This window comes from Mustela nigripes, chromosome 5 (genome assembly GCF_022355385.1).
Source record: "Mustela nigripes isolate SB6536 chromosome 5, MUSNIG.SB6536, whole genome shotgun sequence".
In the NCBI taxonomy this organism is placed as follows: domain Eukaryota; kingdom Metazoa; phylum Chordata; class Mammalia; order Carnivora; family Mustelidae; genus Mustela; species Mustela nigripes.
The window spans coordinates 5203843-5218444 of NC_081561.1; the positions used below are offsets into that span (position 1 = coordinate 5203843).

The window sequence follows — 14602 nt, forward strand, 5'->3', positions numbered from 1 at the left end:
CACTTAAAGCAGGGCTGGCTCTGAGAAGTATGCTATAAGGACTTATTATTATTATGTGAACAAGCTGTAATCCCACACCTGAGTAACAGCACACATCTTATCCAATGGTCGAAGAGCATCTGTTCCCTGGCTATCCTAGTCTACTCTACCATGCAGTAACCCTACACCTCTGTACTTACAGCAACAATGACCAGGAGTAATCAACTATGGGCTACTCACTGGATGTCAATCCCAGATACACTCACAGGATGGGCCCTAAGTCAAGAGCAGAACGCTAATGAATGCTGATCTAAGAAACGCCATCATCATACAAACCTGAGTGAACACACAGTCCTTTACCATTAACACAATCTGAAAGGAAGCACGAACATAAACAAACATGATTTTAAGTTTTGTATTTTTCACGGTGGACAGTCATCATTCGCCCCAACAGCCATCTGAAGCCAATAGTCCTGATTGTTAAAAATCACAAAGTTGTATAAATGTTCTCCTCCTTTTCGAAAGCCATGTTCATTTTCTCTCCAGGAAACAGGACTGTCTGCAAAGCCTTGTACTGACAATGTAACCCAAGGAGCTAACTTGGGCTCATCAAAGTAGTGACTGAAAAAGAAAGATAATTCTTAACAAACAGGAAGGACTAGGAATGTTCACATTTTTTTTTTTTTTTTTACTTATTCAGGATAAGTGATACTTCTGATATTCCAATGAAGCTTAGACCTTAGATTTTATTTAGAATTAAGAGATACAAACTACATTCCTGATCCTATGTGGTATATTCAGTAAATGTTCACCAATTACAGAATGCACAAAACCAACTTTAGCGGTTCCTATGCTCACTGCGGACCATAAGATTCAAAGAGAAAAACAAAACAAAACAAAACCACAAAGTGTATAGGAATAATTTCTTGCCATCTGTTAACTTAAACAATGCAGAATAATTTACTGAATTAAAAAAAAATCTGACTTTATTATTAGGGAAAATAAAAGTATTAAACTATTAAATGAAAAAGGGTATTAGGATTAAGAAAGAAAACCCTCAAGATTTTAAAAAGTGAAGACTGCTGGGTGTCTGGGTGGCTCAGCTGGTTAAGCATCCAACTCTCGATCTCAGTTCAGGCCTTGATCTGAGGGTCATGAGTTCGAGCCTGGCGTTGGGCTTATTTAAAAAAAAAAAAAACAACAAAGTGAAGACTGAGAAGGCATTATGTTTGCTTCATGGTCTTTTCATTATGGGATCTGAGTTTCCTGATGTTAGATAAAATGTAGCATTTACAGAGTACCTTCTCATGCCTTGTCCAATCCCTGGCACCTTAATGACATCTAGCACTTCACAGGATGTTAGTGCAGAACAGATCTTAGACATGATCTGGATTAAAAAATGGTCAAGTGTTTTCAAAATAAAACATCTGCAGAACTCTAACATTTAAACAGATTATAATGTGTTCCATAGAGTACTGCTGTTTTCTTAAGTGATGTTAAAACTTCCGGAGCATGACAAGAAAAATGAATAGCCTATTTTTTAAGCAGCTGAGTTAAACTCTGCTCACTGTCTTTTCATAAGGACAAGTACTTGGCAACAGCATATTCCTATCGCCAAGGATAATTACATCATTTAAGATGATAATGTTACCACACTGTGAGCCCAAGCAAGGAAAAAGGGGGTACGTGTGTGAAACAACACTGCTTGGAACAGTAGCACCGCCCCTAAAATGTCAGGTGGGCACAGACAACCAAGATATAAAAGGCAAAAAGCATTCTCACCGCAACTGTTCCAAAAGCAGACAGATCTTCTCTGGAAGTATGAAACCCGTGATTGTACACAAATAAGCTTTGGCAACCACTGTGCTTGGCTGAGGACAGCAATAGGTGGATATGAAGTTATGAGGCTCGTTATTTCTGTCTCACACACACACACAAAAAGAAAAAAAAGAAAATATATTTACTTCTGCTGTATGATTCGTTTTCAAAGTATAGGCCACTGTGAAGAAGAAGAAGCCAGCCAGAGCCCGAGCCCGCCACCCAGGAGCTGCTACGCACAGTTCTGTGTGACTGAAGACGGCACCTAGCCAGTCCAGAAGCTCAGGAGCACTGCAGGCCGCCTCTGGCTCCCCCTGGAGTGCGCTGCTCCGCAGGACCGGGCACTGCAGCTCTGTCACTGTGCTCAGGGCTATTTTTGGCTGATGCTCCTGAATTCGGTAACTGGAAAAGTGTGACATCACCGTTGATTCTTCTGCACCTTAAAACACACAAGGTCATCTGCATCCTGAAAGCAAGTTCAGTGAATCCCTGAAACCGCCCCATTCCCCGCTGAGAGTTCCAGGGAGAAGGTGAGATTAAGTAACACAGAAGGGAGTTGCGCAAAGCTGTATTCAAATTAAAATAATTTAAGTTGCTTTGGGTTCCTTGTGCCAAAGTTCTGTAAACATTCATTTCCTTTCCCTTTTCCTGGAAAAGCATAATCCTTTCAGATTCAACCCCATATTAGTTTCAGCATTTGCTCTAATAAGAAAATTCTGACTTACTGAATAAAAAAAGCGCTTCTTGTGGCTAAATAAAATTAAGTGAGTTCACTATAGACAGAGGAGTGTATTTGCATAATCTCTGTAAAGTTCCACAGGAGGAACTCAAAGAATCTCATTTAAGCTTATCTTTGAAAACCCAGTAATATCCAACTTATCTTCAAGGATTTTCCAATAGCCTTGGAAGACAGATATAGTGGCCCCTAGGGAGCAAAAGGCTTCTTCGTGTCCAGTGTAAAAGAAATAATCTGCTCTCCTCACCCTCCACCCCAGAGCGAAGGCCAGCAGGCTTACTGGCCAGGATAAAAGACTGGAGTTCCTGCAGCTCGAGATCCCTCTGCTGTAACACAGCCCACAGCATGTGTGGTATCCCCTGGCCCACTGTGTCACCCTGTGGGTAGTGGGACCTGGTGCGTTAGTGTGAGTGGAGACTATGGCCAGGGCCACTACTGTGAGTAATTAAATCCCAAGTCTTATGCCTTCTGCCAGCATCCATGAGACCTTACAGGCTAACTACTTAGCTTACAAGTGAGGAAAATCTCGGACTTTCCCCAGTTTTTGACAAGCCCTTAGAATAATTGGTGCTTTAGGAACCCAGCTCTCCAGAACCGAAAGCACACATGGTCCTCAATGAAGACTTTGTGCAACTGAAATGTCCATCAGTCTGTCCTGTATCTCTACCCTAAGGAGGAGATGCCCTGAAGCATTATAGACTGAGGACTCAGGCTAGCAGCCTGGAGCACCCAGTGACCAGAAACGTCCCACGAAGAGCGGATGGACAGGCATATTTCCCAAACTGACCTACATGCCTCCCTGTCCTCCAAAACCGAGTACGACACCATCACAACTATGATCCTCTAACTCCTTACAATCTTGTGACGGACCAAAGCTACACTCTAAAAGGAGCAAGGCACATGGCAGTTGTCAGTACGTCACCACATCTGGTGACCAAACACCCCACTAAATTTCATCTTCGAATCAATTCCAAGTGACAACAAATTTCATTTGACATTTAATGGTATGCCTGACTTTGACCCTAAAATAATCAACAGTTTGTGTTTATAATTCGTGCTATTTTAAAACATACCACCCAAGGCTGTTTGAGGTAAGGTGCAGGAAGGGAGGGGAGAAACAGTAAAAAAGTTAGCTGCATCAACACATAACCCAGGGAGATGAAGGAAGATGGCTGCCTGCCTCGATCATCCCGAGCTTCGGCTCCCGGGGATGCCAGGGGGCCAGAAGCAGCTTCCCGAATAATATTTACGCACATATGTACCCAATATCCTAGACCACAGGGATGAATCACAATTCAATTCTCCATTATTCCCCTTTAATTAACAATTAGATTTCAAAATCACTGTTCTGTTCCATATTTTTCCATACCTGTATGATGCCAAGCCAAAAGAAAATCAAATTTCAATGGCTTCTTTTCTTTGAAGGACCAAGATATTCTTTCATACTTCTTAGAATTCAGGTTAAAGGATAAATCCATCAAATCAATGGAAACAACTTAAAAAAATGGAAAGAGGAATAAACAGTTCATTCATATATACACAGCCTACACTGTGGAAAAAGGGCTGTAATCAAAAGCATCCGAATTTTTGGAAATTTTACAAATAGCAAAAATTATTTTGTTCGTGCAGTCCTTTGGTTTACCAAATCAAAACACTGCCTCTCCTGGGCATTTCTAGCATTGACAGTCACAATAGCTGTTTTAAGTTCATACTTTTCTGAGGTCAAAGCCCAAGGGCAGAGGTCCCTGGAAGGTCAACCCTAATCTACCTATGGTTGTGACAGCTTCAGTCGCTCATGTTCAAGCTGGACACCATCAGCAGAACCGTAGCTCTTCACTCACGGGGCTATCTCTACTAGTAATCATAAAAGCTTGACAAAAGTAAATTCATTATTAAGAATAAGCTGTAGACTCTTATCTTGGGTTCATTACTTTAATTTTTACCCCCCCAAATATATGAATTGAATGGACCATTCCAATTCTGTGATCCTTATTAGAGGCAGCCCACAGCCAAAGAGAAACAGAAGAGCGATCTTATTCCTTCCAAAGCTCAACCGAGAGCCCCATGGGGCAGAAGTTCTAAAGACAAGAAGAGGCCATATTCCTTCTGAACAAAGAGAAGAGCAGCAATTCAAACATTTAAACTTAAATTGCTACAGGAAGATTACTGACTTGTTGGAAACTGATAGGAGCATAATACTTACTAAATTTCATGACTTTTCTGCCAGAATACTTAGATGGACGACCTTGAAGACCAGTTTCTTCATAAGTATCTTTATCCAGTGATAAAATTAATTTCCCTGTAAATCAAATAATCCTCATAAAAGAGATAATAAAATATGATGTGTTCTCTTACTAAAAGAAAGCACAGCCAATTGAGCAGTTAAATATGAGGATAATAAACTGCACACAAGAATCGTCTTTATGATACAAGGAGATTACTTATACATACATCCTATTTATGTACAAGAATATTTTTAACATATTATACATACAAGGATATTATTTATGACAGTGAAAACAGAAATTATCTAAATTTTTATTAAAGAACAAATAGTTAAACCATGGTATACCTCTTCACTAGAATAGCTTCAAAATATTAAAAAAAAGTCAGTCAGAACTATTTGCCCCTGATATGGAAAGATGTCTGTGACATATTAAGAAAACAGAAAATTGAGAAACGATGTAGTACAATGTGATTTATGTTTAAAGAAAAAAAAAAAAAAAAGACCCAGAGGCACCTGGGTGGCTCAGTGGGGTAAGCCTCTGCCTTTGGCTCAGGTCATGATCTCAGGGTCCTAGCCAGGCATCAGGCTCTCTGCTCAGCAGGGAGCCTGCTTCCCCCACACTCCCTGCCTGCCTCTCTGCCTACTTTTGATCTCTCTCTCTGTGTCAAATAAATAAAATCTTTGAAAAAAAAATAATAAGCTTTATGTGTGTTTATAAATTTATAGAAAATGTCAAGAAAAATAAAAACCAACCTGTTAAAAACAGTTCATTCTAAGAAGGGGTGTGAGTGAATCATCAGGAGATTTGACTTTTTTAATTTTTTTTTTTAAACAGTATTTTTTTTTAAATTAAAGAAAGAAAAAATGAGTGTTGTTACCGTTTGGCAGGAGGGCAACAGTATTATCTTCATCAATATTTGTATTGTATGTTAGTGCATAGAACGAACCTGTAAGAGAAAGCCCAGACAATAAATTAAGAAAGAAAGAAAGAAAAAAAAATCACACCTGCAAAAAGTTAGTGGATTCTCTTCACACGATAAGGTATCTTCCAGGTGAGTAAGGGTCAATATCCACCACGGCTCCATCTCCCTCAATAAACCTAAAACCTGGGGCGTCTGGGTGGCTCAGATGGTTAAGTGTCTGCCTTTGGCTCAGGTCGTGATCCCAGGGCCCTGGGATCGAGCTCCATGTCCGGCTCTCTGCTCAGTGGGGAGTCTGCTTCTCCCTCTCCCCGCTCGTGTTCTCGCTCTCAAATGAATAAATAACATCTATAAATAAATAAATAACCCTAAAACCTGCCAAGGCTGAGCTGGAGGACACAGAGGCCACCCTCCAGCTAGTTCATACCGCCACCCAGGGCCTATTTGTGCCAGGTGACTACCATCAAGCAGGAAATGGACTCGGGGTGCGGTGTGTGTCTCTGGGGGTGCTAGCAGAGAGGCACAAAGTAGAATACTAGGTGAGTGCAAGCACCTGAGAGGAAGACTTCCAGGTAAAGATTCAAAATGTGCCGTGACCTCATGTGAGGTTAGGAAAGCAGTCTCTGTGAACCTCAGTTTTCTTCATCTGTAAAATGGGGATCACAGGCCTAACTCACAGAGCTGTTGCAAGAGTTCAACTGGTTAAGACATGTGAAAGGGTTCCTAACAGCCAGAGGCCGCATTATTAACAAAGTAGCGCCCAACTTCAAAACAGATGAAAGGAATGAAGTTGACGGGACCAAAGACAACACGGCCAGCTGCCCCCGAAAGAGAGGGACCGCAAGTAACTGGATTGTTCACAGCTCCCTGCAGAAGACGAACGTGGGGCCTACAGCAAGAGAAGGGGCGTGCTTACTTTTAAGTTTAGTGACTTAAGTAGTGAGGGGGGAAATCCCTAAAGACAGTCTGAAATACAGTTTCAAACAAGTGCTCCCTAGGAAACAAGGGGAACAAAGCAACCAACCCAGCAGATACGAATGGAAATGGGGTGCGCAGAGAGCGTCAGAGCCACAAACGAAGCAGGAGACAGGGCACCATAAGGAGCACACCACCTGGTGACCCAGCTGCTATGAGAGCATCAGGAGATGAACCTTTCCAGGCGGCTGAGGGGTGGGACTGCTGGGAACACAGCGGTCTTGTGGCCACGCACCGGACAGCCGTGTATGCAAACACACAGCTCCCAAGGCTCTCTCCTCTCCCTGAATCCTTGTTTTAAGATGAGGGGATACCTTTAAGTTACAACCTCCCTGAGCCACACTCATGGGCGAGTGTCATCAGAAAGCACCACCTAAAGAGAGCAGGAGAGGGCACCTGGGTGGCTCAGTGGGTTAAAGCCTCTACCTTCAGCTCAGGTCATGATCTCAGGGTCCTGGGATGGAGCCCTGCATCAGGCTCTCTGCTTGGTAGTGAGCCTGCTTCCTCCTCCTCTCTCTCTCTGCCTGCCTCTCTGCCTAATCTCTGTCTGTCAAATATATAAATAAAATCTTTAAAAAATAAAAAAATAAAAATAAAGAGAGCAGGAGAGAAAGTAGGGGGAGGATACTTAGGGAGGGGGAATGATGCCTACACTTGACCAAACAGACTATCTCTAGGGAGTCCTACTTGGAGCCCTAGGATCGTGATGTGATCTGACTATACTTCTTCCTCACCTTACCACATTCAGAGACACGACAAGGTTTTTCTTACCTTTCTTCACAAAGGAGTGGATGAATTCATGTGTAATTAACTCATGAAGAGGTAAGTTCTTCACAAAGTAATAAGGTCCAGTTTCCATGACTAGGTTTTTCAGTTCTTTTGACAGTATCCCACATTCAGGAATCAGAAATGAAACCTATTGGATGGTGTAACATAAACCAGTCTTATTTTCATGTAGACCAGCCTCCAGCTTTTAAGGATGCTATAACATATGAAGGCTGCGAAGTTTCCCCCACAGGTTTCTATAAAACTTTTTTTTTTTTTAAAGATTTTATTTCTTTATTTGACAGAGATCACAAGCAGGCAGAGAGGCAGGCAGAGAGTGAGAGACGGAAGGAGACTCCCCGATGAGCAGAGAGCCCGATAGGGGGGTTGATCCCAGGACCTTGAGATCATGACCTGAGCTGAAGGCAGAGGATTTAACCCACTGAGCCACCCAGGCGCCCCTCTATAAGACTTTTAAGTTAATTTACCAGTCTCAGGAAAAGAGAAATCTGACAATTCACGTTTTTCATTTCTGTATTCAAACATAGGAAAGCTAAAGAAGCAAAAAATAAAAAAATTTTAAAATAATTTAAAAATTAATGGAAAGCTCTTGTTTGCATTTCACCTTCTGCAAATAAACCGTATGTTTTATATCCTCTCCACTGCTCTAAAATTGATTTTTAGGGAAATAGGGTACAATGGAATATCCTTAGATTTGTTTAACCTGGTACGAGGCTGAAATCAAAGGGACTGTCCCTTAGGGCACAAGGAAATCAGGGACAGCAAGAGGCTCCTCGGACGCGCAGAAGTGGTCGGTGCTGTTTCTACTTTCTCGACAGAAAAATTCGACAGATCAGCCTGGGCAAGGTAAGATACACACCAGACTGCTGCCTGGGATGAGCTTTCCACCTAAAGCAAAGATGTTAAACCTGAACGGCTTCCAGGGTTACCCGCGTGCTCCCCGCCTTGCAAAGCACTCTCCCGAAGCTCACACACCAGTCTGTTCCTGAGGGACCCGCGTCCCCACTTGCGCCTCTGAGAAACTGCCACGCCAGTCAGGCCTGGGTGGAGGGAGATGAGGCTGATGAATCGCGAGTGTAAGAGGCTTACACCGTCTCCAGGCTGAGTTTTTGGAGACCTCACCACTTCAGTGGGTCGGTGAAACCGAGCCATAGGACACTTGACTGGCATCTGGTTATTCTCTTCCCTCGCCGGCCGCTAGATAATTAACCTCACCGACGCCTCAGCTTACACCAAGCGCCCCCACGAGGACGCCACTTTGACGAAGCACCAGCCCCCGTCAGCTCCCGGCAAAGCTCTGAAGTTGCGCTCGCAAGCAGGGCCACCGCCGCGCATTTCTACGCAAAGCTGCCGAGCTGGCGCGCTTCGGCCGGGAACCACAGAAGACAGCAGGCGAGGTGGAAACTCTGCCAGCCCTAAACCTAGCTCCCCTAAATGGTTTAGGAAAGCACGTGCTTCCGGGGTCTCTGCTGGCAAGACGCTCCCACGAGGAGAGAGAAAGAATCAAGAGGCAGGGAGGGGGGCCGAGTCCGGCCCCGATTTCCCGCCATCCCGCGGGTCCACGGCGCACCCATCACTCGCTCTATAACTCCCAGGGTCGTCCCCCACTCTCACTTCCCACCAGCTCCACCAGCGGCAGGATCAAAGCAACAGCAGCGGTTTGGTATCCGCCAGAGGCACGCCGCCGAGGCCCTCCCCACAGAGGAGAGGACCCTGCCCCCGCCCCCGGCGCATCCTGGGAGTTGTAGTCCTGCAGATCCGTGAGCGACCAGCTCGGAACAGTGACGAGACTACAATTCCCAATATGCCTGGCGAGGAGCCCCGCCCCACTGCGCGGGGAGGGCGGGCCCGCGGCTCCGCCAAACGGGACCTTCCCCAAACCTCTCCAGCTCCCGGAGATGAAGCGATGCATGAGGGGCCCACAGAGGCCGAACTCACCCTGTAGTTGTGATAGTGCGTCTCCACAAGATGCCGGTGGCGCGACTTGTCATGGCCGAAGTTGGATTTCTCGCAGACCAGCAAGTGCCGGGGGACTTCCCGCAGCCGGCGCAGAGTAGCCATGCTCTCTCCCTGGCTCCGGCTCTGGGCGAGCTCGGCGCGTCCCGCCCCGCCCCGCGTCCCGCCCCGCCCCGCCCCGCGTCCCGCCCCGCCCCGCGAGCATGCGCAGTGCGGCGGCGCCGAGCAGGTTGAGGTGGCCCGGGCTCTTGTTCTGGCCAGAAGTGAGGCGAGCCCTTAGTTTAGAAACTTTAGCAGAAGCCTGCCATCGGTACCTAAAACGGCATATTCATTACCTGAAATGGAAATACCTGGCACCTGGAAACCTGGAACTTGCCTTTTCAAACCCATCTTTCTCGCCTTGCCCTCCCTTGCTGCTGTCTCTTGCCGTAAATCCTTCTTCTGGTCCTTCCCAAAAGAGTAAGGAACTCTGTGCAGGAAGAGAATACACAGTTTCTGTTGTCTGCCCTACAAGGACTAAGGCTCCTTCAGAACCACTTTAAGATCCCTTCTTAAAAGTCCATCCGAACGGTTACTGGGGGTTGCAGTGAGAATTCATTTTTCCATAATTTTCCTGATCAGGGACTGCGTTCGTGCGTGCATCTCAAACTGGAGTGTGCACAGACCCGCTTCTGGGCAGCATGGAAGCAAAACAGCCGACTGTAGCACAACTTTCTGGAACACCAGTTTTACTATAAGACTTGAAATAACCAAAGTTAAGTAATTTATAAGGTAAGCATTTAAGAATTTTAAACAGACAAGGCTGGGAAGTCTTCTGCCAGGTAATGTCAGTCACCTGTGCCTGGAATGTCAGCCTTTCTCTGAGAAAACTAAGAAAAACATATTTCCCGTTATTTTAAATGGGAAAAATTATAAGAAGTAGTTCAATTGAAAATTTCTTCCGATTTTCTAAATCACAGTATGGTATCTAGGTATGTTACAGCTGTCATATTAGGATATAAAATGCTTAAAACATTACTCCTTGGTAACCTCAACCTGAAGTAGCAGTGGCCTCTCTTAGATGATCATCAGATGTGTACACCTTTGTTAATACTCCAAATTTTGGAAAGTGACTGGTGTGATTTTTTGGCCTACTGATTGCATTTGGAACCAATGTAAAGGTTTTCTTGCAAGCCATTTCATTTAAAGTGTTTTATTAAGGGGGCACCTGTGTGGCTCAGTGGGTTGAGCCTCTGCCTTCGGTCAGGTTATGATCTCAGGGTCCTGGGATCGAGTCCCGCATCTGGCTCTCTGCTCAGCAGGGAGCCTGCTTCCTCCTCTCTCTCTCTCTCTCTCTCTGCCTGCTTGTGATCTGTCAAATAAAATCTTTTAAAAAATGTTTTATTAAATAGTTCTGAAAACTCAATATAAATTATATCAGCTGAAAACACACAGGTGACCAGCCACTAGACAGTTTGGGCATTCCTAACTCAAGTGTCTTCAAGGGAGAACAGTACTTGAGGATATGTTCTGGGGTCGGGTGTGCCTGTATTATGAAACAGAAGGCAAAAATCTCGTTTATTTTAAAGACTAAAGCTGTAGCTTCAAGTAAATTTGGGACTTAAGACCTTTCAGCCTACCCTCACGGTGTTTTGGAGTTCTGTCTGTAATGAACCATTCATTTCTCCTTGCCTGCTGGGTCATTTCTATCAGTATACACACATGCCTTAATGTTGTGCATTAAGCAGAACACCTCTTTTGTCCCTGAATTCCTCTTCATTCTCATCATTGTGTTTCTCTGCTCGATTAGAGCCTCCTCTCTGTGCATTGTCTCCTGAGCCCATTCTGTTCTAGCTTTCCTCTGCACTACTTCACTGACTTGGCTTTTATCAAGGTCACCAATGATTTCCATTTTTGCCAAATTCGAGGCCAAGTTTCTGTTCTTATCTCTGTGTTTTAGATGCACTTGATACAGATGATACAGTCGAACGCTTCTTCCTTTGTATTAACTATATCTTCTTTTTTCTGTATTATACTCCAGTGCTCTGGCATCTGGGGCCTCACTGACCAGGGTGAGACTGGCCCTTCCAGGGTTAGCTAATTCCTAAAGATAGCAAATAACTTGTGCAGTGAGCATGTCTTTCATTCACAAACCAACTAATCTGGAGTTGACACCCTGAAATACCTCTTCTGTGAATTGTCACACTCTTCCCCTGTCTAATAACCCTAGGGCCGGGTACTAGATAACTGGGGATAGTCTACATTCCAAAGCCCATAGAAATTCTTCAAACGAGCCAATCCTAAACATACCTCGTCTGTTCACCCTGCCTCACCCATCCCTTCCCATAATAAAAGCTCTGAGGGATACTCTCCCCTCACTCCCCCTGCCTCCTGACCAAGCCAGATGCACTTGGCTTCCTGTGTTCACTCTGCATGGCCTGCCGTTCCTCCCGATTCTAGGGAAATGTAAGTAAAAACTTCATCCTTTAGGACAGTCATTTGCCGTACCTGCTAGAACAAGTCCCTGGTTACGTGTGAAAACGTTCCTTGAAACACTTACCTCTGGAGTTTTGAGCACCTCCCTGCTCCTGGGCTCCCTCCCGTCTGACTCTACCTTCCTCCCCCTCCTCTAGATCTCTGGTGATCCTTACCCTCCACCCGTCTCTTTCCTGCCCTCTCGTCTCAGAGTGATCCCAGGTGGGCTCACAGCTTTCAGTACCGTCTGTCTCCTGAGAGCCACCAGGCTTGGGTGCTCATCCATGGGGCGGAGGGCGGGGGCGCCCAGGCGTCGTTCCTGACTCTTCTTCCCATCTCACCCCATAGGTGATCCCACCGCAGGTCTGTGGCTTCTTGGTTCTGCCTGCAGCCCGCATCACGGTTACACTCTCTTGTGGCTGCATTTCCAGTTCCAGCCGCCTTCCCCTCTCCTCTCTCCGTCCACTGCCAACCACAGGCTCCTCCTACCCACCTCCCGGCTTCCCGTTTTGCCCTCCTGCAGCCTCTTCACTCAGCATCCAGGCTGACTTCTCAAAAACTTGGAAAATGTGATACAGACATAGTTCATTTTGTTGCACTTCACTTTACTGTGCTTTGCAGATACTGTGTTTTTAATAAATTGAAGTTTGTGGCAACCCTGTGTCGAGGAACTCTATTGGTGTTATTTTCCCAAGAGCATCTGCTTCTTTTCTGTAGCTGTGTCGTATTTTGGTAATTTTCACAATATTTCTAACTACTTCTTTATTTGTTATGGTGCTCTGTGATCAGTGATCACAACTCTGAAAGCTCAGATGATAGTTAGCATTTTGGGCAATAAATAATTTTTTAATCAAGATATATACTTTTTAGGCATAATGCTATTAATATACTTAATAGATTATAGTATAGGGTAAACATAACTTTTTTTTAAACATTTTATTTATTTATTTGAGAGAGAGAACCAGCAGAGGGAAGAGCAGAGGCAGGGAGAGAGAGAACCAGAGGAGAAAAGAATCTCAAACAGACTCCCCACTGAGTGTGTGGAGCCCAACATGGGTCTCGATCTCACAACCCTGAGATCACAACCAAGGCTGAAGCCAAGAGTCAGACACTTAATCAACTGACCCACTTGGGCACCCCGAAGCATAACTTTTACATGCACTGGGAAACCAGGAAATTGATTTGACTCACTCTATGTGGTTGGCTAGAATCAAACCTGCGATATCTCTGAGGTAGGCCTCTGTATACTACCGAACCCCCGTTTCAATCCTGCCTGGCTTTAAACTGGCTTTTCAGTGCAGTCGAGTACAAGGTTAGATAACCTGGCCCTGGCCTACAGCCTCATCTCCTACCCTTGCTTGTTCATACTATTATTTATCTGACTTTCTGGTATCTAGAGCTAAAAGAAATCTTAGTTGACAAACAGGTATTAGATCATCGATTTGAGAAAAAGTCTAAGGATGATGGCCCAAGAATGGCATAAATAAATAATAAAGAAAAGCACAGGAAACAAAACATAACTGATTTGTATATATACACCCCAAAGAATATAGTAACAAAATGAATTTTTTAAAAAGGGAAGCCAACAGCCTTGCAAAAAGCAAAGCAAAACAAAAACAAACAAACAAACAAAAAAAAAACCACAAAAAACTTTTGATTATATTCTAACAACACAGAAATACACTTAGTAAATCTAAAAGGACTACAGTTTTACACATCACATTTTGGGGCTACAATGCAATAAAATGAGAAGTACAGAAACAGAATTTAAATATGCTCAACTCTGAAAATGTTAGAATATTATTTTACATAAATTAATGCCAGGGTCAGTTTGCAAATTCAAAACACAGTACCTATAAATATACAGCTGACCTTTGAACAACATGGAGGTTAGGATGCGGACACTCCCCTTCCCCATCAGTCAGTATCTAACTTTTGACTCTCCCCAAACTTAATTAGTAACAGCCCACCGTTGACTAGAAGCCTTACTGAGAACACTGAGAACGTTAACAATAAATGAACACATATTTTGGGTATGTGTATTTATACTATATTCTTACAATAAAGGAAACTAGAGAAAAAGTGTTAAAATAATGAAGGAAAATACATTTACAGTACTGTACTGTAAGAATCCACTGATACCTGGACCTGCACACTTCAAGCCCTGTCTTATTCAACGGTACGTGCAAATATATTGGATCTATATTGCTGAAAGCTCCTGGGTATGTTCATCAGAATGCAGTACTAATGGGGTGCTTGGGTGGCTCAGTGGGTTGGACCTTCTGTCTTCGGCTGGGGTCATGATCTCAGGGTCCTGGGATCGAGCCCCGCATCGGGCTCTCTGCTCAGCAGGGAGCCTGCTTCCCCCACTCTCTCTGCCTACTTGTGGTCTCCCTCTGTCAAATAAATAAATAAAATTAAATTTAAAAAAAACCTTTAATAAAAAAAAAAAAGAATGCAGTACTAACATGGAATCACTTAACATCATTCCATGACAGGTGGGAGTGGCAGGGAGGGTGGTGCTGGGAGCTGTAGCTCTTGAAGACCCTGGTGGTAAATCAGAGGGTTCCCCTCCTTCCAAACCTAAACTTGACCTCACAGTCCATTCTAGCCCAGGGCTCCAAGCAGCTGCCACAAATGCACAGGTGTTGGCGTACAAGATCGAAACTACCCTCTGCGGCAGGCAGCTTGGAAACTGGACCCAGCAGCTGCTGTGGAAAACGTCAGTGGCCCCCGAGAATGGTATGTGAT

The 14602-nt window shown here is 44.4% G+C and overlaps 1 protein-coding gene across 3 annotated transcripts; it reads right to left on the bottom strand.

The window, feature by feature from the left end:
- Positions 1-380: 380 nt before the first annotated feature.
- Positions 381-9548, bottom strand: RPP40 (ribonuclease P/MRP subunit p40). Of its 3 annotated transcripts, XM_059401613.1 has the most exons (9): positions 9056-9151; positions 7909-7973; positions 7427-7571; positions 5639-5707; positions 4737-4832; positions 3903-4028; positions 2038-2236; positions 1762-1896; positions 381-600 (listed from the first exon to the last, which is right to left on the bottom strand). In XM_059401613.1, exons 2-9 carry the CDS (start codon positions 7948-7950, stop codon positions 402-404), a joined length of 1011 nt encoding a protein of 336 aa, XP_059257596.1. In that variant the 5' UTR covers positions 7951-7973; positions 9056-9151; the 3' UTR covers positions 381-401. The 3 variants fall into 3 exon arrangements, with proteins under 3 accessions (XP_059257596.1, XP_059257595.1, XP_059257598.1); XM_059401612.1 differs by lacking the exons at positions 7909-7973; positions 9056-9151 and adding an exon at positions 9380-9548; XM_059401615.1 differs by lacking the exon at positions 7909-7973 and having other exon boundaries at positions 9056-9142.
- Between the last annotated feature and the right edge of the window lie 5054 nt (positions 9549-14602).

Bases quoted from the DNA above. Each gene is read 5' to 3' on its own strand.
- RPP40 (XM_059401612.1), bottom strand. From the start codon at position 9,502: ATGGCTACTCTGCGCCGGCTGCGGGAAGTCCCCCGGCACTTGCTGGTC. The intron at 4,833-5,638 runs GTAACAACACTC...TTTGATTTACAG, and splicing joins TGTTGCCCTCCTGCCAAACG to GGAAATTAATTTTATCACTG. The intron at 2,237-3,902 runs GTATGGAAAAAT...GTGTGTTTTAAG, and splicing joins TTTGGCTTGGCATCATACAG to GTGCAGAAGAATCAACGGTG.